At 37.1% G+C, this 25,699-nt stretch overlaps 1 protein-coding gene across 8 annotated transcripts in view; it reads right to left on the bottom strand.

Annotated features, from left to right (window-relative positions):
* KHDRBS2 (KH RNA binding domain containing, signal transduction associated 2) overlaps positions 1 to 25,699 on the bottom strand; it is a 338,979-nt gene that overhangs the window by 101,180 nt on the left and 212,100 nt on the right. For all 8 annotated transcript variants that reach the window (XR_011682012.1, XR_011682011.1, XR_011682015.1 and 5 more), the window contains exon 6: positions 24,864 to 25,059. Coding sequence is in view for 1 of the 8 variants with exons in the window: in XM_071445617.1 (XP_071301718.1) it covers positions 24,864 to 25,059 (196 nt within the window). In the remaining 7 variants the exon portion in view is untranslated. The remainder of the gene's footprint in view (positions 1 to 24,863; positions 25,060 to 25,699) is intronic.

The raw sequence follows: 25,699 nt of genomic DNA, 5'->3' as shown, positions 1-25,699 counted from the left end.
AAGTGCTGAAGTGGCATATGCTTTAAAAGGAGTTTCTTGTTTTAGTGTGCTCATCTTTGTATGCTGTATGGAAACTTTAATGCCTCCTCTGAATTTCATGGTGCTAACCATACCTTCCCTATGGCATTACAAACACTGGTCATTATCTATCAGAACAGAAATTATCAACAATTAGCCGTAAAAGCAACATGCCAAAATAATACCATTACATGTATGTACACTTCACCTTATTTGAATGAGCTCATCATCACCACACTTACCCCATATTGATATAAAGAGATGTCAATTTGATCAGACCCTTAATTAGTCTGTCCTGTAAACACATAGTAAACAATGTAAAAAATGTTGTTAGGCATGTTGAGACAAGAAACACACAAGGCATCTCAGCTGCAGATCTTCCCTAGGAAACATTAAACAGCAAAGAGAAACAAAATTTTACTTATGACATGGAGAATTAAACACGGGCAAGTTACTAAAAGTAATGTCATTTGGAAGTGAAACACAGTATGATGCTGAGCACAAGCAATATGGGAAGTGAAGAATCACTGTGCAAGTTTCAGAATTGTGCAAGTAGACGCCTGATGGGTGTGGGGGTCAAGAGATCAAAATGTTATTGCTTTGTTATGATTATATTTTTGCTTTATTTTTTAAAAAAATGGCAATAAATCAATTTATGGTTTGAAAGCTCTGAGGTCTTACTTGCCATTCCTGTCTCTGCACTGAAGATTACTGGCATAGTGATATCACTCTGTGATGTTATTTGGTTATTTAGTTACATGCATTTCTAGTACCTGAGGTTGGCACTATCTAGAAAAGGCTGGAAGTAAAATATTTGGTTTCATAGCTTCTCACTGCAGATATAACCTCTCAGTTACACCACAGATCATTTAAAAGTGCCAGTACTGAATTGCAGACTTGCTATAGTAGCATTTATTAAAAAACATACCCATTTGAAGCAGTAATTGTTCTGCTACCAGGGCACAGCCCTTCATAACATCCCTTTAACAGTATTTTTATGAAGATAGAACTTTAATTTTTCCAGTAGCTACAAAGTGCAATGCATGAGTACCTTTCCTCATTTGTTTTTCATTATGTATCACTACCCAGAGGCAATCATTAGCTAATTTGCTGATTTACAGTTGCAGTTTACTAGCTTTAAACAATGCTAAGTCATTATGATTCCATTCTAAGTGCTATGAGAGGAAAATAACTGTCCTTTTACTCTAAGCTGCATAACAAAGTCCCTAAACCTATGTGGCTCTAGCTTTCCCCGTATCTAAAACTGTTATGTTGTTTTCTTTGCTAGAATTAACCCTAAATGGTGTTTAGTCTACTTTCTCCTATACTGCAGAGAACTCATATTTTGCCACCCATCACAATCCTAATGAGTTTATCACAGAAAGTATCAGCTATTGCTCACTCAGTTTCCTAATGAAATCCATGTTGAAAAGCATATTTGTTACTTCTGTTTTTTCCTTAGTTGCCTGAGACTTTTTTTTGGCATATTGTAAAATGCAAGCAAATGAATTGGAGTGTAGTATGTCTGTTTAATTGCTCTAATATGTACTGAGATAAAATGCTCCTCTGCATGCTGGCAAAGGAGCACAGGAAGATGGTGGCAGGTGGGACAGCCCCTGCCCAGTTCAGTTCCTCCTGTCACAGGAGTGTCCCTGGAGGGACTGCAGAGCAGTGTCTGTCTGTCTGTCTGTCTGTCTGAGTGCTCCTGAAAGGGCTCTGAGCATCAGCAACTGGAGAGGGGCTGGGACCTCTGGTGGCAGGAAGGATGTCATCCTCCAGGCAAAGCACTCTGGTGAAAATTAAAGCCCATTGTCTTCAGTATCTTCCATGTATTGTTTCTAGAAAGACTCAAGAATGAATGAGTGCTTAGGAATCCTACTAAAGTTAAAAACCTTTCTGTTGATATGATTTAAAAATCTTTTAAACATAATTTAAAATTGGATGCAATACATGTTTTTCTCAAAAGCATCTGAATGAAGTTCTGGAAACAGAGTAAACAATTTCTATGAAAAATCATCACAACCTTCTGGTACAATTTGAAAACCTTTAGTTGGAATCTTTGTAATCTAAAAAAGACCTAATAGGTATGTGTTATGAAGCTGCACCAGACAGCTAAATTTTACATTGCCATATTACATAAAATCAATCTCAGCCTACCTAACATGTTATAGTTACATGTTTTTAGCATAAACTGTGAAAAAAACAACAGATCAAATCTGCTGAGAAATAGAAGATGTTTAAGAACCTCAGTCCTATAACAGCATTACCTTGTCAATTAAACTGCAACTCATTTTCTAAGTGCTCTGAGCTAATTTAAACCACAGCAAGCCAGATCTAAACCACTGTGGGATGCAGTGGATACTCATGCTACAGTCATGCACAGTCCTCTAATAAAACATGCACACACCTTTCTTTCCTTGGATAGCTTATGAACAAGTAGTAGGAACTTGATGAAAAAACTTGGGCTTATCCAGATACAGTGGATGTGTTTTGAATAAGGAGGATTTTTGATTTCACTTTCTCTACTTAAAGGCTTTTGGTATATAAATTAAAGACTTATGCTGAAAAATTAAGAACTAATCTAAAATGACTGGAATTGCAATTTAAACTATAGTCTGGATATTTTTCAGTTGTCTTAAGAAAAATTAAGGAAAGAATCCAAATGTTCTGGAGAAGAAAAAGAAATCCCAATGTGCAAATTTGTCCTGTTGCTGATGAGATACCACAATAAAGGAAATTATACCAGTAAAGCTGTAAGACATTCTTACTTAAATTAGCAATAATGAAGTAACAAATGTGACAGCATGCCTATTTTCATTTTTGGATAGTTATGAAAACCAGCACCTTTCTGTGACAACAACATGTAATCAAATTAATGGTAACTTGTGGAATGATATTTCATCTAACACAGGTTTATTTTGAGGCTTTTACATTTTGGTGTTCACTGACAAAAAAACCCCCAAAATCTCGTGACATTGAGTTAGCCATAACTATTTGAAAATAAACAACCTTTTTAAAGATGACATGATTTGATAAAGTTCAGAAGAAAAAATGATGGTGTAAAGCATTCCTTTGGTCACTGCTGCTATGAGCAAGGATTCTTTTCTGACTATCCTCTGTACCAGATAACTCTAATATTTTCTGAAATGTGCTCCCGTGACCTTATTTGTTTCCTTGTTAGTGCCAGATTTCTTAGGAATTACTCTGATATTACTGGTGTATGATTCAGTCTCTGTGTATGAGCTCAAGAATATCACCTTTTCTCTACCTACTAGTTTAAATAATCCCTTGTAATGTAGCTAATTTCCTGTACAAGAAATGGACTGTGAACTTCTCTCACCATTTATATGTGTTCTCTCCATTCTGCAAAAATTTGCTTTCATCCTTACAGCTACAGAAAACATAGTAAGAATCACCAATTCCTCAGTCTGCCTCTTCCTTGAAATTCTTCAAGGGTCAGAACATAATCCTCTTTTCTCTAGTAACAAAAATCCACTAAGTTTGTACTTTTTCAGATTACTATAGTGCTGATGATCTACAGGACAAGCCAGCCTTTATCCCAGCTCACCCCAGCAGTTGGTACTTGCCACACATTTCTGTCCTCAATTTAATGCAGACTACACCACTATCAGAAATGTGCTGGACTGCTCAATAGTATTTCAGTGACTGAATACCTTCATGTGTTTCCATACATATTTAGGAGTATGAGTCACTGCCTTCCTTAAATCCTCTAGGGGAAAAGGCAGAACTTTGTTGAGAAGGATTTTTTTTAAAAAAAACTAGGTTATTTATTCTCTCCTATGCATATGATTAGATAATATTCTGAAAGTAAATGCAAAGTCAGTAAAAAGTGTGAGGATGCCTGGACCTGAGTCAGTAGCATACATTAAGAAGAGGTTTAGTGCAGTGCTGTTGCAACACTGCCATAGAGCTTCAGAGAGCTCAAAAGCACAGGCAGAACTTTGTCCTACTGGCTTAAAGGCTCCAGAATTTAAACACATGCAACCATATCCAAATAGAATTTGCAGGTTCAGATAAAGATTGAGTATTGAAAGCAAGTGTTAAAACTGAGCCCAGCAGAATGGCAGTAAGTCCCCCCTTATCCTTCTCTAGTGCTATTTTATTATGCCACTCTTACTGCTGGTTGTTATACTTCACTGGAAAAAAAAAAAGGAGACCTTAGTAGGAGTAAAGTGCAAGCAATAAATGATGCTTCAAGGGCTAAACTGCACTTAAAAGAATAAAATTGCTAATTGTTCAAAGCATTTCAAAGGTTGCTTGCATGCCTAGGGATTTGGTAGGATAACTAGTATTAGAACTGTTTGGGAAGGAGGAAGATGTTTACAACCTTCCTTGTCTTACCTTGAATCTTCCTAACACAGCTTTGCTTTATCCTTTAGATTCTTTCATTTGCATTTTTATGTCTGCATTATAAGTGCAGAAATTGAACCGTCCAGATAATAGTTGTGCTACTTACATAAAGAAAGATGTCATTAAATCCAGCAAGTTTCTGCAAGCTGCCTCCCACATTGCAGCCATAAATTGATCTTGGATATAAGTTTGAAGAACAAAACAAAATACATTTAACATCAAGTGGTTACTGTTCAAAGTGGAAGAATGACATGCTTGAAAAATGTGAACCAGAGAGTGCACAGTAAGTTTTCAAAATTTTATAACAGGCCAATAAATTCCACATGAATGATTTGTGCATAATGAATACATTTAGGACATTAAGTACAAAGGCCAGGAATTATGGCCAATTCATGTGACAGGCACCAATGGATACTTTGCAAATCCCACCAGCCACCTTCACAGAGCTTAAAACAAGCAAGCAAGCATGTTCATCCATCATGCTTTCTTGTAGCACAGAAATATATCTCAAGGTGAACCTACATTATTATGTCAGTTTCAAGTAGATGATTGATGCTATTTTTAATAAAGGCCAGCCTGGCCCAACAATTTGTAGGATACTGGCTACAGATAGCACTAAAGTTTAAGCCCAAGAGGAATCAAGTTTTCCAAGAAAATGGTATGTTTTCAGAGAGAACTAGATCTGGCTACTCAAAATAGACATGCCCAAATAGGTTGAAGTGAATGGATAGTCTAAACCGTTGCCTGGTGACAAGTTAGAAAATGAGCATTCCATCCCTGTTCATTCCATAGGTTATAATCTCACAAAAGATTGTATTCTTAAAATTTGATAGGAGATAGCACTAATGGAAAAATAATGGCCTACTAAAATATTTCAGGAAAATAACTCAAAATTTCTGAAGCTGAATGAATAATTATTTTCTAGCAATTTAAAATGCTGTCCTTAGCCCAAAAGACATGTCTCCAGAAGAAGCATTTCATGGTGCTTCTAACAATAGAAATGAATATCACCTAAAATGTGAAGGAAGGTTTGCTTGTTTAATTCTTAAATTTTGAGAAAAAAGCAATTTGGGATTTTGCTGGTGTTTACTGATATGAAATATATACAGAGAAAGATGTACAAGCTCCTAATACATCATGGCTTCAATTTTTCAGGCATACAAGACCAAATCCACCAAGGTGTTAGCTGTTATGAGACTTCCTGCAATGCATCAGGTTGATTGAACCATTGAGCTTGATAAATTTCAGAAATGCACATTCAGAGAACAGTGACATGTATGATCTGTTATGAATGACTGACCAGTCTTGTTCAGCCACGAATATGTCTCAGCCCAAGTTCAGATGGCCAGTTCTGCCCTGTGGTTAAGCTAAGGGAACAACCTTGGGACAAACTGCTGGACATTGCAGACAATTGAAGAAGAGCACACAGTCAGTCCTGACCTGTCCTAGACTGACAAGGCAACAATGCAAGAGGACACTACCAAAATCCAAGCAGAATGGAAGGGGAGAATCCGATACAATGATAAAATCCCCTTTCCTCAGGTATGATTCTCCAGCATGTTAAGTCATTTGGTGCCCACTGGATTTTATTTGGAATTGAAGGGATCAGGTGTTTCTATGTCTGACATTTCTTATCTTGCTATACTCCCAACGTCTTCTCTCATGCTCTCCTCTCCTGTCTCTCCTCCACTCCATTACTCTCATTCCCTTTTCTCCTCTTTATGAGTAATCCTTTTCTCTCAGCCCAAGCTAAGCAGGGTTTATTGCTTTGTTTTCATTCTCTCAGCCAGGATTTTAATCTCTCTGTTTCACTGAGGCATGTTATTCCACTGCTCCAAGTACTTCTGTCTTTCCTTAGACTGCATTCTTTTATTTCAACACCATCTTTACATTTTTCTTTGAAAATTCGAGATTGCTGTCCTTGATTGCTTTCATCACCTGCTCCTTCTATCTTTTTTTTATTGCTTCCTCACATCTCTTTTCCCTTTTTGCTGCAAGTTTCATTGAGGTTCTTCTTGGTTTCTAAATCAGATTTAGTACACGTGTACCAATTCAAATCCAAAATAAAAAAGCCGGTCCACTGCCTACTCAAGATGTATTCCAGCAATTTCCTTTTAGATGCTAGAAAATTGTACAATCTGGAGGTTTATTTTATTCTTGCCAATTCTCTTTGAAAGCACTTTAATTATCAGTGAATGTATAATTTGCATGGATGCAAAAACACTCTGAGATAGTCTTGCAACTGTTCCCTTCCTGGAATATCTGTTTGCTACAGTTTTAGGAAACAGAATAATTCTCAGGATAAAACAGTTCTGACTCGCAAGCTGGAAAGAGTATCACTCTCAGCATATGTCATTGCTTGCTAGATACAAATACTGCTCTTGTGAAACTAATCTGATGCACTGCATCTGTAAATTTTTTTTCCATTCCATTACACTGAAGAAAAGTTTATGCAGTCTAATGTGATTTGAAACAACTGCATGATACGTCTGTATGGAATACTAAGTGTTTTGGGAGCAAGTGTTTCTCATATAAATGACCTTTATAATATAAATAAAATACCTTTGCCATTATTAAAGAAGCATGCCAAAATTATCAATGAGCAACCCCCCCTTTTTTCCCTACAGTTTTCCTTTTAATAACTCATTTAGTGGGCTGTTGGGGTATTGACTGAAATATGAGGAGGCTTAAGTCTCGGGCAAACCCTGAAGATTCTGGCATCCCAAATCTGAATTCTGATTTCTACTCTCTGCTGAATATTTCACTCCTCAAGATCTAATCCCAAATTCTCAATCTGTTCTTTAAAATTTTAAGCACTATTTTCATTGTTCCCTTCCTTTAATTTGTTTTCTACTTTATTATGTAATTTAAACTACAGACATGCCTTTTAAGTAAATGGAAATGGATCTGTTGTACAGATTAAAGATGACTTTTCCATTATGTTTCTATTGCTAGTGAGTGTATATTTGTGTGTTTTCATACAGAAAAGGATGCAGTTTTGCATCTAGCTGTGGTGCTTCTGGGGAAGGGCCATTTGTTGAATAACTCTGGTGTTGAGATTAACCTACATCAATCCTTTCATTTCAGCGCAAGAAGAAAAAATTCTACAGGAACATTCTGTTAAAATTAGAATAATTATTAATTCACAAGACCTAGCTTTCCTTACTAATGATTTTCATGGTAATCAGACTTTCTGAAACAAAAAAAAAAATCTTCTGCTCAATTTAGATTTAAGATATGTGAAATTCAGAGGACAGGGAGTATCATCTTTTATTCAAGCAAAATCACCATTTAAAATATGGGAATAAAGCAACTTTGTGCCTGGTCTTTGACAAACAGATTCTTTTAAGAGACTTTTTGTTAAAGTTAGCTCCTAAGAGACCTAAAAATCATGTATGTGAGTTGGATTTGTGTGTTGCAAGATTTTTGGCTCTTGATTGTACCAAGTTTTCAACCAAATATCTCTCCAAAGGGAATTCCTTAAGGACTGGACCCAGATACATATCAACAGCAGTGAGCTTTCACCTACTCCTTCCACTTCCAGAATCTGGTCCACACTTTCTTAGAATGTACATATCTTAGTCCAGGCTTTGCTTTTTGATGACTTGATAAATAATGCATGGTAACTACAATGCTAATTCTATGGGTTTGGGTAGGTAATTAGGAGAATGCAAAATGAGAGGTCTCTGTATTTTGGCCATTTTTCTCTTCACTGTGGACTCCTTTGGAACCAACAGCTATTTTTAGAATCTCTTACATACGTGCTGAAAAAGGCTCATCTGGCAAGATGAATGTGCTTTTTAATCCCACATTCACTGTGACAGTGATGACACACTGCCTACAAACTGCAGCTTGCAGACATAAGTCAGGCATTCAGAAGAGCCCTCTGCATCATTTATCTTATATTCCAGTTCTCAAAGCTTAGGTCAAAGATACCAAAAATGAGGTATGCTGAAAGATGCACTATCTATAAATTGGAGTAGAATGCTTCTGGTTGGCAACAGAGAAGATGGAACAAAAATATGAAGAATAAGAAAACATGGTGTTGGAGTGTGACTCAATTTTCTGTCTCACCCTAATCACGAAATGCCTTTTTAGCAAAGTCAGCAGTATCAAGAATAAATCCAGGTCCAGAAGATCAAAAGGTTCAGTATCCACATAGTAGTGTGTTGCATGAATCAGCAATATCTATGGGGGATCACTGCAGGAAAAGCAACCCTTGTATTTTTTCTTTCAGAAATCTATGGTGAAGGAAAGGTTGCATGGCAGCAGTAAGGCTGCAAAGAAAAATATCAAGAGCATAGTTCTCAATTTCTGTTTTACCTTTTTTTTTTTAATGTATATTACAGATAAAAATGAATTGTTAACCATATTGTGGCTACTTGTCCCAAAAAAAGAAAATCAGTGCAGTTAATATAAACACATTTTTAAAATAGTAAGGCATTATGCTAATAACTTTAATGTGCAGAGTATATGACTCACAGAAAATGCAGGTGCGCAGGAGGCACCCCAATGGTCACACAATATTAGGACAAGTTGCTAACAGAGACATGAATATATTTTCATTTCATTCTCACCTACTTCAGGGGCAACAACTTTCATTAAAAACCCATCTTTATCAAATTGCAAAGTTCAATAGAATTTATTCTTCTGTAAGAATTTCTTGTGGCTTGGTTAAAGACAATTACAAACATGTCTGATACTTTCACACATCTTGTTCATAGACATCAGTATAACTGAACAGGTCTAGTTGAGAACTTCATAGTTTCTGAGCTTCCCCACCTATGTATTCACTGTACATCTAAACAGAGTGAGAGAACAGGCCTGAAAACCAGAATAAAATGCCATAATTAAAATAAATAAAATATGCCATATCTGCCCCACTGGTTCTTAGCAAAATCTGACTAGTGCCACATGGGGTATCTAAGTCCTCATTTCTCTGCACACATTCCACACCTCTCTTTCTCTCCAGAGAGAACCTTGAAGCTGCTGATTTTCTTATTCCAAATGCTGACTGGACTGAAGATTTTCAAACACCTACTGATCCAAGGCTGTCTGAAAACTTCCATTATCAGAAAGAACTGAACTTTTCATGAGGAATTAAGGTTTTGCAACTTCAAGCATCAACACACAATTATGTCATGACTTTCATGCAGGGTCTAGTGCACTGTAAACCACAAGTTTACAGTTCCTGCTCCTGAGACAGAACCTCCTCAGGGACCAGCCAGAGATGATGGAGTGAGCTTCAGTATGAAGCTTTCACAACTCCATTTTCTTTCCCTCTTACTGCAGTCAAAACTTACTAATTTCTTTAAACCTACACAAGTTCTAACTCAGATACAGCTAGTTTAAATTATGTTTATCTTTAACAGATCAAAGATCTGTTAAAAGATCTAAAAGAATCTGTTAAAAGATCTAAAAGAATCAGGCTCATTTAATATGCTAATTATGGTGCTCAGTCCCCATGCTGATGACATTAAGGACCAATATAACACTAGAAAAAATTCCTACACACAATGGAAACTCATTCAGAGAATAATGTTCATGTCTCATAGTTATAAACTAGCTAAATAACTTTGGAATCTTAGATACACATAAATAAAAATAATCAAAGCACTTCACAACTGAAGATAGTTGGAACTCTCTAGTTTCCCGTATCTTATTAAAAAATATTGTGAACATTTTAACATCTCAATAAATAACTTAGATACAACATCCCATTTATTTTCCAAGCTCTTTATGGGCATTTTTCAGTTCCTATTTACTGTGAAAAGGATCTGATACATTATTTCAGTCTAGATTAGTATTTACAGTGTCTTATAATTTCTAGTTCAATAGGATTATTAGTCTTTCACCTAAAGCAAGACATTCCAAACAACAACACCTGTAATTTTTAAGCAAAGAAATTACAGTCATGTTTTGAAATGACCATCACTGTGAGACTGGCTCATTTATCTCCAAGGGATGACTTTATAGCTTTGAGAACTGACAGATTGTTATGTCCTGAAATTCATGCAGGGAATGGTATTGTGGCTGTAAATCACAAGGGCAACTCAGAGAGTGGCCAGAACCCTCTAGAATAATCTTTACATTCCTGTTTTGCTCAATAAGCCTCTTAGTTGAAAGATTACTCATGATGAGGTTTTTTTTCTCCAGGACAGGTAAAGGATAGCTCCTGTGTCACTGACAGCTGCTTAATTAAATTTAAACAAGGCTTTTTGTTAGGCATTTATCTGCACTTGTACTCTTCCAAGGACTATAAAGGGCAAGAAACTCAAATCCAAAGTCAATTTGACTTTCGTGATTTGCTTTAGGCATATTTATACCTAAACTGCTAATCTAAAATCCTGGAAGCAACTGTATCAATTAAAATAAATAAATCAAGTTCAATAAATCTATATCTGGATTGGACTAACATTTCAGCAATTATTCAATATTCTGCTTTGTCTGACAGAGATACCCTGCCCTTGTTGACTGAGTCTACTCAAAAATCTTGTTGAAAGGGCAGGTTGCACCACAGTCCTGGGACAAGCCCTTTTCTGCTTGGCACCCATTGAAATACTACTTTGAAGTTTACAGCTTCTATTGCAGCCTCAGCCTATGTACAGTGAAAGAGATTCCCCCTTCTCCTGACCCCCAGGTACATACCAGAGTAACATCAGCAACATCTTGGAGCTTCATCCCACTGTCTTTCTAATTCCATCCTTGGAAAAAATGTGCCTGCTTCACAGTAACTTCTTACTGATTGCATCAGGCTTGAAAACTGTTACTGCTACTCCCAGATTTCTTGAGATTTTTAAGCTTATTGCTGAGAAGAATAAGATGACATATCAACATTCTTGATCATTTGCTGGGTGGCCCAGCTAGGAGTATCTCAGCCCACCCAGCACTAATTTTCTTGGAAATAGCTAGAAAGAAATACAACTGTTCTCACTTTTCTTATTTTTTCAGAATAGCCACTTTGGATTAACAGTGATTAATTTACAGATTTTTTGCCTTATTACATTGTTTACACTTCTGAACTCCACTCAGGAGATGAAATCAGACTTACATGACCGCCTGCCAATATACAATGTGACTATCCTTATCTCCAAGAGTCAAATAGATAGTATTTAAATAAAGTCTTAAGCACTCTGATGATTAAACAATGATCCAGAGAATCCTGCTGATTTTCTTAATTTAGTGCTCAGTTTCTTTACCTCTATATTCTCTTCCTCTCAGTGCATGAAGTAGGCTACAGCAACATTTTCTCTCTTTTCAGAATATTTTACAATGACTTTCTGAATTTTTTTTCCTTAATAAGGAAAATATAAAGCAATCATAAAATTATAGGCCACATCAGGCAGATGTCAAGAAATAAATAAGCATTAGGTTCATAATGCTTTGAACTTAGAATCAAACTATATGCTTAGATTTTTTCATTTTATTTTTCTAAGAAGGTCAACAATCTAAGGACAGTTCAAGAAGACAACCTACAGTAATGAAACTTACAGTGTAAAATTAACCAGCAGTTGTAGAAGAGTTAAAGTGTTCTTTACAAAACAAATTATTACATCATCGTTTTGAGAGAATGGAAAATATATGAAAAATTTTTAAAGGCAATTTCCTCCCCAAAATAATGTCCTAGTTTTATGACATAGCTACTCAACACCTAAGTCATACAAATTTGTACACTCATACTTACTGTGGCAACACAGACACAAAGCTCAAAAGGAAATTGTTCAATGAGATTTTCTCCCATATAGGGAGGGAAAAGCCTCATGTTCCTTAAGCTGGGAAGTTTATTATAAGAGCTTTCAGCTTTCATTAATTATTTCTGTTCTACAGAATGTTAAACAGTTTCTCAGACTTTATTCAGTGACCTGTTTGCTTATCCTCAAATATTCTGATCAAGGATGGATGAACTGGCATTTTCCAAACAGAGTGGAAACTTAGTTCTTTGTACCAATTCCCTTCCTCCAACACAAACAACAAATGACTATGTACTCTGTACACAACTACTGAGGTCCTGAGGAAAGAAAGTAGGGCCTTAAAAAAAGCAGGGCCTTTCTTTCAAAACTGTATTTTATCTCAACATCCTCATTCAATCAAGGACTATCAAACCAGTATTGCCTCTTTGCCACGGTGCAGTCTACCTTCCTCTTAGAAAGGTCATAAACTTTGTCAAAACAGATAAGTAGGATTTTTAAGAAAAAAACTAAAATAATTTTTCTCCCTCCCCTGTAAGTTTTATACAAAATGAATAGCATATAAAAATAATCTAAGTTATTTAGAATTTAAATTCTCTGTTCAGAAGTAATTTAAGGACTTAGAAGCCTGCTTTGTTTGCAAATTTTGTGTAATTTAAGGATCTTTTTTGGATCCAGGATCAAATTTTGGATCCAGGATCAAATTTTTGCATCCTAGATAAACTAAGGAAACATATAGGAATTGGTGACATCCAAGATGAATATACTTTCTTGAAAGGTATACAGGAAAACATAGAGAATTAAGAATGCTACCCACAGTGCTGTACAGTTTAGTACCCTTTAGCTGTCCTTTTGGAAAGGATGACAGCAGAACATTGAATGACCCTTGATCCTCTCCACTTCAGTGCCCTTGTTTGGTCCACAGGAAGGCAAGTCCTGCCCCCAGAACTGGGCCTGCTCTAGTGGACAGGTAGGCACATTACTTCTGTAGGGGTTCTGCAAGAGCTTGAATCCTTTAAAAAGAATCTAGAAGACTGGAATAAAGGTAGCCCCTTCACTTTGTTTTTTGGTTTTTTTATCCAGGAATTCATTCATCCAAGATGTGAGACACTGACTTGCAGTTTTTCCTCTACTTCATTCCTGATGCTCCCAACTGAAGTGGATTCCCCTGGACTGCAAAGTATTTCTGCCCAAGGAAAACACTCTCACTCCCCTTGATACTGCACTGTTGAGGGAAACAGAAACAATTCAAATAATGAAACAATTCACATAATGAAAGGGCTGTCAAGCATTGCAGTGGGCTGCTCAGGAAGAGCCAAAGTCAGTGTCCCTGAAAGTGTTCAAGAAACAGCTGATCATGGCACTCAGTGCTGCTATGATTTCATTGACCAGGTGGTGTTTGGTCAAAGGTTGCATTTGATGACCTTGGAGGTCTTTTCCAATCTTAATGATTCTATGTTTCTAAGCACTGATCAGCCATCCAGTTCCTGGCTACAGCTACCAATGCAGTAACCTCACTTGTAAATATACATCACAACTATAGACAATAACACTATGCAAATACAAGACACATCACTTGCATGGGAGATTTTTTACCCCTTAGAAAATAACAATCAGAACCTGATTGAAATGAATAAAATTCTATGAAAATTACCTTTTTTCCCTGCTTTTACTATGTTTAGCACACACAAGCCACTTTTGTTGCTTTTACAAAAATGGCGACTTGTAATAGGCACCTCAAAAGTAATAAATTAGAAAAGCTCCAAATGGCTTTTTGGATTTATTTGTTTAGGGTGTTTGCATGAAAGGTGGCCTTGCAAGAAAGCAAAATGGCTCTTCAAGGAAAGTGAAAAATGACCAAAGTTTTGCTGCTTCTAATTTATTTGATAGATGCACTCAGGCTCAAGAACTGCGTTTCAGTGATTCTATGTTTTTTTCTTATTTTTATTTTTCTCATTCTCTGAGCTGCAGTGTCCATACCTAAATTTGGCAAAATTTAACTAGTAATGAAACACAGATCCCGTCTGCATCTCCCTTACAGCCTGATTTACTTGATTTACCTGCATTTGTTTATGATATTTTTTCTTTATTTGCATATCACCTGTTAGGTGGTGCAGTTGTGTCTAAATACTTGCAAATCCCAATTTCCAAAACTAATTTTTACTTATAAATACTTATTATTTCATTGTTATTTATAGCTAAATAAAACTAAAATAACCCATTAACTTTCATATATATGAACAATTTTGTCTAGAAAAGCAAAGCAAACCAAACCAAGACTAATTTTGAAAATGTTTTTTTGCAAACAGGTAATACAAAGGGAATTATCTATTCTTAAAATAAGATTTGTATGAAAAGAAAGAAGCATGCATCTTAATTCTGCATGTCAGTTAAATTGTGCAAGCAGCGCTTGTCCACAAAGTGAAATGATTGATGGCAACTGGTTGCTAAAATAGAAAGAAATACAGTTTGAATTCCAGTGTATTTTCTTTTAAATACACTATTTTTTTCAGAAAACATCCTGCTGCAGCATGTGTGAGCATTGGTACACACCTGCAAAGTCCTAATAAAGACAAGTTCATGGGCTACATTACATTGTAGAGATCAACCTTGAGTACAATGGTGAAGAACCAGACTTGAACAATTTATTTTTGCAGTACCCAAATATGTGCTGTTCAAATGTATATCTGCTTGTTTTACAGTTTAGTCCTCAGAAAGATTAGTAAGCAGTGTACATAATGTGATTTTTTGAGGTTTTCTGGGTAGAAAAAGGAAAGAACTGAGAAAAGAAACTGGGAAAAGTAGTGTGATTCTAATACATAGTAAAATAAACTAAAATATGAAAATAAATACTAAAATACTTCAGTATAGTACATTATTTTATATATTTGCCCTAAATAAGATTCACTTTGGTATATTTGGCTGTTTGATTTTTTCTTTTCACTTCAGCTTTCTAAACATTTGGATGTCAGAAACTGCAAGGCTGAACAGTTAGAGACAATTATAAGGGACTGGAAAATCCAAATAAAAGATATCACAATATGGAGTTTCTAACCTTTAGGCTTCTGTGTCCCCATTTAGACTTAAATAATTTCTATCTGACAGAGACTGGGTGATCAAAAGAATTCATGCTAGTGTATTATCTAATGGTTTATTAATATCTTCATTACAGAACCTTACTAAATGGTCCAGAAAGAGTTAAAGGATAGTATGAACACCAAAGCTACAACTCAAGCACCTTTTCAGGAACTTATACATAATGTTATGTACTTACACAGATATACTGATTTTATGAAATATTTAAATGTGGTTTGATGTTACTGCACAAAGTAGTACAGGGTCATGCTTGGGTCCCTGTGTTCTTATGATCCTGCTATATAAGAAGCAGTTATTTATATAATTTCACTGAATAAAGTCCCATTGCACTCTATGATTTCAGATGTGGCACTCCAGATTTTTACACCATAACAAGGGCCATGAAACAACACTAGGTATCTATGAGTAACAGCACTTACAGTGATTGTAAAAGCTATTAAAATGCAGGCAACCATAATTTCATAATGAAAAAACCAGGCCTGTATGGATAAAGAACATTTTTCATCTATAGTCTTTTATTTTATTGTGCTGGAGCTTTTATACTGCATCTCCCTTTTCTAGTGATTGCTGCACTCTGAGTCCTGTAGGTCAAACTCAAGGTACTGTGTTTCATAACAAAATCAATTCTCACAATGTTTTTGCTGCAGTTTTAAGAGGTACACTAAGTCTGCACCTTTGAGAAAATGTAACTAATTAAATTGTTTTAAAAATGAGTATGTTTGAGAACTTCACTGGTCTACCCATAAGACAAAGGTATTTCTATGAATATTCCAGTCACTTTAATACCATCATTGCTAAACAAAAGGAAGAGTGTCCTTCATCCAGTCCATCTAATTGCACAAGTCAAACTACTCTTTTAACTCAATCCTTTAGGACAATTGCTAGTATTTTTTTTCCTTCCTATATTTACATTTTTTCCCCAAATTGTATTGTTACAAAAGAAGATAAATGCTTTAATTTTTATGTCTCTGATCCTTCAGACCTATTTCTTACATAGTTCCTCATGCATGTTGCTTGCTGTAGAGGAGCTCTGTGCAGCATCAAGTTGTTATAAACAGATGGACTGGAAGAAATGGACCATATTTTTCGATGATGTAGCTACAGATAACAAATATATATATACATATATCTGTATCAGAGTGTAAGCACATGTCTTTATACTGACACAAAGATTTATTGGAAATATTAAAGAGATTTGGAGAGTCAAACCTCCTCCTTCCAAAAGCAGCAGATAACAGGACACACACATGATGCTGCTGGGGAAGTAGCTGCAGGGTTATCAGCAGATATCCTGAGTTCTTGGCACAGCTTTAGTCAGCTTTGTCTATAACAATATCCACTCAGGGTATATACATACATTCCTAGGTCTATGAGAATAAAAGCTTATATATATAGTTGAGCCTTCCTTACATACCCAGAAAGAACAGGCATATTGCTGGGGAGGTGTCAATCCATGAGATAATTCACCCAGCCCAAACCTTTTTCTTCCTATATATAACTGAAATTCAGAGCAACAAATACAATAAGGGAAAAAGGATACAAGGCTTCTGTTTGGGCCTTTAATTTTATCAGATACAATTCTTATTCTTCCATTTTCCTGAGTAAGCAATAAGTGTATGTGTATAGGCAACTGGCTAAAAGACCCATGAGCCAGTGAATGAAACTGAACTGTGGTCTGTAATATTTTTATTTTATCATAAATGCAATTGCTAAATATGTATCTCTCCAGTTTCATGCAGAAGGATTTTTTGCAAGATGACTATATCACAGATGTATCAAACAGAATAAGAGATGAACTCTGATGAAAGCTCTTGCAACAGGATGTTGTTTTTAAATACATGGCCCTAAAATTCCAGTAAAACTCAGATACTCTTTTGGAACAACCATGTAAGTTTTCAATTAACATGAAGCAGTCCCTAAACTGTGCATTTTACTACATTAATCAAGCTCAAATTTTAGCTGCAATGTAAACTCTTCATAAATAATACACAAACTAGAAGTTCTCTGTCATCTGTACAAGGAGTCCATTGATATAAAGAGCACTCTGTATATCTGCTTTAATAAGAAGTCACTAATCTAGTTCACCAAAGGCTAGACTGAAAAGCACAAGAACAACAGGCATGCTGGAGGCAATGTTGGTGTGCTAATGTTAAGTGCCATGGTGTCTCACTCTCCAGAGCCCTTCCTGAAAACAGAGCTCAAAGCTTCTGTAGCTGTCTGGCACAGCTCAAGTCTCTGCACCTACTGAGTGCAGATGTGTCTGTCTCCCTGGAAACTGATGAACCTTGAAGTCCAAAATTGTTTGGCTTTTTAGTACCTCAGTGGCCTACAACTAGTTAAGTAACTTTGAGAATTGAAATAAAAAACCCAAGGCTTCCTTCTAACTGAGCTGAATTCACATAGTAACTGAACTCTCAATATGTCTAATTAATTTAGACTTGTCCCAAGTCTTGAAGAGCAATTCTTTAAGTTTGTATAAGTTTGTTAAAAAAAACCCAAAAACCTATTTTTTGCTTTACAGTCTGTTGGGAAAGGATAACATGGGTGGAAATAGAGTCGACTGATAACGTTTAGCCTGCAAATGGCTGTAGAGTTATTTTGTACCAATCTAGACTGTTCTCCATCAAATAAATAACTGAGTGACAAGTTGTGACTGAGTCAAGTCACAGCAGATATGTATTTTTGGTAACAGGCTCCTGAACAACCACATTGTTCAATGATCAAATGGTGCATTGCATGGTGCAGATAAATTTGGCTCTGTGAATAACACTGCATGTATTTTTTATGCAGAATTTTATGAATACAACTGCATACACTATGAATATTTAAGGACCATATGCAGGCTGGATCATCAGTTGAGAGATGCCCTTCACTTAGATCTCTATATAACAAATATAAATATTTATTACATTGTACTTGTAATAACATCATTTATAATAATAAAACATGTACAGCTGCATCAGCATTTTCTTTTATATTCTGTCTAGCATAGAAAATAATTCTCATCTGAAAACTTGGTAACTAATGTCAAGGAGAGAATCATTTCTGCCAAGTAGGGACAGCATGAAGGTGATGACAGAAGAACTTACCCTCAACGAAAAATATTTCTGCAACATTAATAAATAGATGTAAGACTTTTCTGTTTTTTATTAGTGAAGTCTGTTGAATAACTATGATTAAGACAATAAAATCAAAACAAATAAATTCAAATCAAGAAAATAAAATAATAAAATCTGATTTAGACCACATTATCAATATGTGAGAAATTCACAGCAGTGATGAGTCTGAAAGCAGTATTCACTTTAGTACTGCACTGCTCTCAGGATATTCTTTTGGTCTCATGAGGCAAGCCTTATTTACTCAGTCTAAAATCTCTACAAATAAGATACAAACTTCAGTTTGCACAGCTAAGCAAAAAACTCTAGACCTGCACGTTCCCAGACACTAAAGATTTAGTGCTGACTGTGGAGTCTGCTCTTAGATTACTTTAACTCCGTATTTATGTTGCTGGATTTTTTCACAATAAATATATTTATACTTTTCATGGACAATATTATCCAAGATCTGAATAAGTCCACTATGCCTTCATTTCACAGCATCCTTCTAAACCTCAGCAGGGTCTTTCAGATAATGTAAATATTATCCTGTTTATTGTACTAAAAAGAAAATTTGATTTTTCAAGTCACAGCAGATACAAGCTGAATAGAGCTTAGCACTTTTTCCAAGCACCTTGGGCATAAATAGCTAATCAATCATATTTAATCAATATGTTGTTCAGCCATGCAGATTCCCACGTCTATAATTCCAGCTTTATTCAAATGATCTTTAGTCTCAGTACATTCTTCCTTGATTTTTTTCTTACTCAGAAAAGGCATAGAAATAGATAAGTGCTACATTTTAAAACTTGGAAATACCACTTTAGAAAACAAAAAGAAAAAGAAAGTAATCCCTGTTACCTATTTTTATATCCAATATGTTTCACTATTTTAAGGTTTGGAATAACCTTAAAAGTCTTCTTAGTTGTCCAGGCCTCACTCTCATTGACAGTGTCCTACTATGATTATAGGAATGGGCTTCAAGAGTATAAATTGCTCACTTTAACATATTTATTATAGCAGTAGCACAGGAGAAAACAGGCCCTGAATAGGAAGTTTAGGTCTTTATATAGTTTCCATCTACATCCAGGAATGGCAGACAGAATGGATTTAAAAGCACAAAGAATTCCCAAAGCCTCCGCAACTGCAATTTTGTGGATTGCAGGCACGTGTAAATGTTGATTATTCTTTTTAAAATCTTGAAGTGTGACAAAATGCCTCTTATTGTTAGTCTTTTATTGTCTACATTGGCACTGAATAAGCATGAGCATAGCTGTTTCAGTTTGAAAACTATTGAAAAATGTAAATAACTCATTGATCTTTGAATAAACAGTTGAATGTGGCATTTGCTTTCGTATTAAATAATTTGAAATGAAAGGAAAAACTGCATGACATTAAAAGCACAATCTATCTTATTGTGTGGTTCTTTTCCAGTGACTTTGTAAAAGCACTGCTCTCCACCTATTTCAGAAGATAACAAGAATCTGTGCCTGGCTGGTTTGATCAGTGAACTGAGAGGCGAGAGAGAATATTTGCATTTAAAATTGCTCTTTAATCTGGCTGTCCTAGACCTAAGAGCTGTTGCAGCTTCACAGTGTCTTGACAGACCAGCCTATTCCTTGCAAACAAATTATATATTTGTTTGTAAAAGCAAGAAGCTTATCTAAGTATTCATATTATGATGAGTGGCTTTCTGTGCAGAAGTCCTCTTTTTTATCCAAGAGTGAAAATGCAAGTGGAGGTAAAATACAAAAGCAATGTGTATTTTAGTCTCAAATGTATTCCATTTTGGTAATTCTTTCCATCTGGAGTAAGAAACAAGTGGTAAGTCACTTCAAAATTCACATCAGACCTCTTATCAAGGCTCCCCATAGCTTCTAAAAAATGTGAAGAAAAATATCACTGGACAGTTCATTACTAGCTTTTGATTCAGAAGGAAAAAATATAGATCCAGTGTCAAATGCCCTCCAAAACAGGATCAGAAACCAACAGTAGTTGTGGCTTAGATTTGGATTAAGCACCCTTCTAATATTTAGCTTTAATTTTGAGTAGAAAAGTGTGGATGCTCATATCAAAATATACTATGCAGAACACTGCCTTTGCCCAGTCAAGCTGCCCCATCCCTACAAGTGTTGAAGGTCAGGCTGGATGAGGATTTGAGCAACCTGGTCTAGAAACCCCCATGGCAGGGGGCGTGGAACTAGATGATCTGTAAAGCCTTCCAACTCAAACTATTCTACTATTCTATGATTCTATTATTTATTGCTTCAATTGTAGCAGACCTACTCAAGTACTCTTCACTTCTGTATAAATCATGAATCTCAATCTATCATGCCTATTGCCTGTTTCACAAGTTGCCAACAAGACCTTAGCCTTTAGAGGAGCCTCAGGTCCTCCTCCCCAGAGCTGCTTTGCAGCAGGTCAGCCCTCAGCCTGTGCTGGTGCCTGGCGTTATTCTTCCCCAGGTGCAGGACCCTGTATTTGTCTCTGCTGAGATTCAGACAGTTCTTCTCTGCCCATCTCTCCAGCTGTCAAGGTCCCTCTGAAGGGCTGCACAGCCCTCTGGAGTATCAGCCACTCCTCCCAGCTTTGTGTCATCAGTGAACTCACTGAGGAGGCATCTGTCCCTTCATCCAAGTCACTGATGAATACCTCAAACAATACTGGGCTCAGTATTGAACCTTGGCAAACACCACTGGTGACAGGCCTCCAGCTAGACCCTGTGCCACTGATCACAGCCCCTGGGATCTGCCATTCAGCCAGTTCCCAATCCTGCCTACCCATGTACCTGTTCTATTGGGTTTGTGTGGCAAACTTTTGGTAGTGAGAGAGGGGGCTGCAGGGGGAGCTTCTGTGAGAAGGTGCCAGAAGACTTCCCCATGTTCACCAGTGCCAATGACAGCCAGCTCCAGGACAGAACCAGCACTGGCAAAGGCTGGGCCAACCAGAGTTGATAGTAACACCTCTGTGATAACATATTTAAAAAGAAGAAAAAAAGAAGGTATTGCTCAGATGTAATTGTGGCCAGAGAAGAGTGGAGTGAGAAGAACATGTGAGAGGAACAGTTCTGCAGACTCCAAGGTGAGTGCAGAGGCAAGGGGCAGGAGGTGCTCCAGGCACCAGAGCTGAGATTCCCCTGCAGCCCCTGGTGAGGCAGCTGTGCCCTGCAGCCCATGGAGGGCTGTGGGGATGCAGAGATCCACCTGCAGCCCTTGGAGGAGCCCCACACTGGAGCAGGTGGATGCCTGAGATGAGGCTGTTACCCCATGGGAGCCCTGTGCTGGATCAGGCTCCTGGAGGGAATCTGCAGACCTGTGGAAGGAGGATCTCATGCTGGAGCAGGTGTAGAACTCCTTTCCACGAGCAGCAGCAGAAACAACCTGTGATGAAGTGACTGTAACCCCTATTCCCTGTCTCCCTGCACCTGGGGAGGGGGCAGAGCTGGGAAGGAGATGGGGGCATGGGAGGGGAGGTGTTTTTTAGGTCTTATTTTGCTTCTCATTATCATGCTCTGATTTTGTTGGTAATAAATTCAATTAAAATCCCCAAACTGAGTCTGTTTTTCCCTTGATAGTATCACTCACTTTGGTGAGTGATTTCTCTCCTGGTTTTCATCTCAACTCATAAATCTTTCATTATATTTTCTTTCCCTTGTCCAGTTGTGGAGGGGAGTGATAGAGATGCTTTTGTGGGTGTCTTGCATCCTGTCAGTGCCAACTCACTACAACTATCCTGTCTCAACCCAACATTTTTCTCACTTTTACACTTCTTCATGTCACCCTGACCTTGCCAGGGACGTGAGCACCTGCGTGTGGCTGCAGTTAAAGCACAACTCCAGGTCACAAACCCCAAAAGCTGCAGGGCAGCTGCCAGTTACACTCTCCATCCAGATTCACACCCAATTAACTGCTTTTAAAGTGAAGAAGGTCCATATAGTAATTACATTCTCTTTGCATGTATTTTCTAATGTTAGTACCTCCTCTTCCTGTGGCTAAGAAGTTCCTCTAAGTTCCTCACTATCTAGGCTGCAGTCAATATAAAGCAAGTTTCAAAGGCAAGTAACAAAGGCAAGTTTCAAAGGCAAGAAAAAGGCATGAGGTGAATCACTCCTCCTTCCTCCTCCAGCCCTCTTTTCTGAAAGTTGTTCCAAATGTTTTTCCCTCTGGCTAGGTCTGACATTCAAAATGTTGCACATGAATATATTCACCACAATGACAGGACTTTACTTTTCTTGAGACATCTGTTTTTATGAATTCTCAGAAAGGCCATCAGGAAACCTCAAAATATTTATATAGTGGATAATCCAAACTTTTAAATGCTTATCCAAACTGATTTGGACAGTTAGATGTTTCAAGGTCAAACAGTCAATACAATCTCTGATTAGTAGTGCTCAGCAAATGATTTTTTTCAGGAAATGCTGTCTAAACGTTTTTAAAAAAACTGTTTTAGCCATTTGATTCTATTTCTTGAATTCACTTTCAGATCAGCATTCGAGTTCCTATATTTCATTAGAGCAAACAAAAATACAGAATATGGCTACTCACAATAAATGACATTGCATTTATATGTACCACTAGTCAAACCAATGGTGCTTGCAAATAGTAGGAAAAATTGGTGTGAAATACTGTAATCAGAAATGAAAAATATAAACTCATAAGGAAATTCTAATACATTTCTGGGTTGCTTAGAAGCAGGAAAAAAAAAGTAAATTGGATAAATTATTCATTATAAATTAGTTTTTCATCTGTAGGATTAGGGGGGAAAGAACAACAATCATACATGACATTTGCTGCAGGTCCACAAATAGATTCATTTGCTTTTAGTGTCCAGCCAAGTATCTGATTTATTATATGGTTTACTTGGGAAGAAAAAGTGTGTTGATTACTTTCCACAAAATAAAAATATTTTCCCTAAAACATCATTTTCAATATTATATGCAGATATGTGACAGTGAACTTTTCCTTCTACCAGCATAGCATCAGAGTTCTAGTTATTATCTCAGCCCATAAGATACCAAAATTATTTAGACTGAACTTACAAACTTCTATAAAATAACAAGAAATTTTCATTGAAAACTGGTGCATGATAGCAAGCTCATATATTCCTAGCTGTGGAATATAGATGTTGAAAGGACACAGGAGATGGAAGATCTCCAAAATGTGAATTTTGACCTATAAGGCAGCACCTTTTTTTGCTGCTATTTAAGAAGGGGGAAAAACCCACAAACACATATGTTTGTTTTTATTGGACTAATGTATCACAAATTAAACTGACTATTTTAATTGCATCTATGTTTTGTGCTCCTGAAAGTGTGGGCATTTCAAAAATATGGGGAACTGGCTCTGAATGCCTTCCTAACCTGGATAATCCAGCTGCCTTAACTTCTCTCTCATTTTGCTTTCCATACATTTACCATCCAGAAAAAGTGCAAGAAATGCTCCCTAGAAGATGCATAATACTCTAGGACATTTACTAGTAGTGTAAATGAAAAAAGAAATTATTTCAATTATAATCCTACTTTTACATGACAAAGGTTCTGTATCTGCACAGAAAGGAAGGCCTCATACATTTTGATACTAACAGACAATAACACATTGTCAAGGAAATGCATACTTATGAAATTCCATTTCTTAGCAGGACTTTTAGCTCATTCATTAATGGAAACTGTGTTGAAGTAAATAATAGAGGAGTGACTTTTTTCCCCTTCCTTTCTTGCTGCTGTTGCTCAGTTGTGATTCTTAGAATTAACAGAATGTGCATCCCTGATTTGAAGCAGACATGACACTACAAATACACACAGTAGAGTGAAGCTTTAACAACAAAAAATAATTTCTGATTAATTTTCCTTTCTTCTGTTCTAGGAAGACTATTAATTGAATAAAAGTGCATTTTTCCCTGGTGGTAGGATTAGGGAGTAAATTGGATGTTCATCTTACTCTTGGACTTGCCATAGCCGGAAAAATTCAGACATTATATTTGATAGCACTTTCGTCTCTATTTGGATATCTGTTGTTATGGTGATAGTTCCAGGAGGAAACATTAATGAGGATGACTTGAAAGCTTTGATGTGTACAGCACAATTATTTTTAACACCTCATAAGAAAAGGTGACAGTCAGTTAGTACTGCTCCTGGCTAAAGATAAATCATTGTATCAGCTTTCATGAAAACTACCTGAATTTCTATTTGTTATGTATCTGTAACGCAGTGTTGAATACAAATATGTAATAAAAAGGATTTGGAACAACAGCTTGCCTTCCCCCCACCTCCTCATGTTCTCACAAAGGATATGAGCTGTTATTCTTAGGAACTTGGTTACAGTAAATGCTGATTTTAAGTATACAATATAAATTTTAAAATATCTGTATTGCTCTTTTGTGACACCCCAAGAACTATCCAGCATGAGCTCTCATATCCATAAGCAGGCTGTGAACAAATCTCCAATCCCCCATTGCCGAGCACAGGCCTGCAGACACACTGCATCACCCAGACTGTCCAGGGAAAAGCGTTAGAGACACAGGAGCTATTGCATCTCGGAAGGGCTCCATGTCCATGACGGAGCTTGGCTCAGCCCCTGTGCAGGAGGGCATTACTTACATAGTCCTCGTAGGGCTCGTGTGCGGGCGGCGGGGGCGGTCTGTACCCCGGCACGGACGGGGCGCCCCTGGCTCGCGGCGTGGGGACGCCCCTGGCCACCGGTGGGACGGGCAGCGCTCCGCGTGTCACCGGCGCTCCTCGGGGCGCTTGGGCACCTCGTCCCGGCAGCGGGGGCGGAATGGCACCCCCACGGCCCCTGCGGGGAGCAAAAGGAACGATCACTCCGGTGTGTTCAATGAAGGAAGACACGCCCCATTTTAAAGGCTCTCACGTTTTTACTACTATTTAAAGCATCATCGTGTAACTCTGGGGCTTTGGCAGCTACGATGTCAAGCACTTTTAGGCAACATCTCAGGCAGAACTCATATTATGGAAAGGCATTATTTTTAAACTACCCAGTGCCTTTTGCACCTGATCCTCTTGTTGCTTGTACTAATAAAATTCTGAATCATTGCAATTCACAGGGTTGCAGAATTAGTCCAAAGCAGTTCTAGAAGATGAAGAAAACGAGGAACCTCTTCTGTTGCTATCAAAATATTTTACAAGAGCAGTCACCACTCATTTTCATGCTTATTGGTGGGTGAGAGAAATGGACTGGCAGAAGATATTGTAGGACAGCAGAAACTTTCAAGGCAAAGTAGACGAAGAATATAAAAGGAGAGGAATAACTTCTTCCTGTCTAATTTAGTTCAGTGCAAAGGATTGGTAGTGTTGGATTCTACTTTCCCCCACTGCACAGAGTGAACAGAGCATATAGAGAAGCATGGAAAGACGTTTAGCATCTTCTGGGCTATTTATGCTGTATCTCCCTTGCTGTACAAATTAGTAAATCAGAA

Source organism: Agelaius tricolor, unplaced genomic scaffold (assembly GCF_023055355.1).
Source record: "Agelaius tricolor isolate 1412-34295 unplaced genomic scaffold, bAgeTri1.0.p SCAF_1, whole genome shotgun sequence".
In the NCBI taxonomy this organism is placed as follows: Eukaryota; Metazoa; Chordata; class Aves; order Passeriformes; family Icteridae; genus Agelaius; species Agelaius tricolor.
This window is presented reverse-complemented; position numbering and strand designations above follow the sequence as displayed.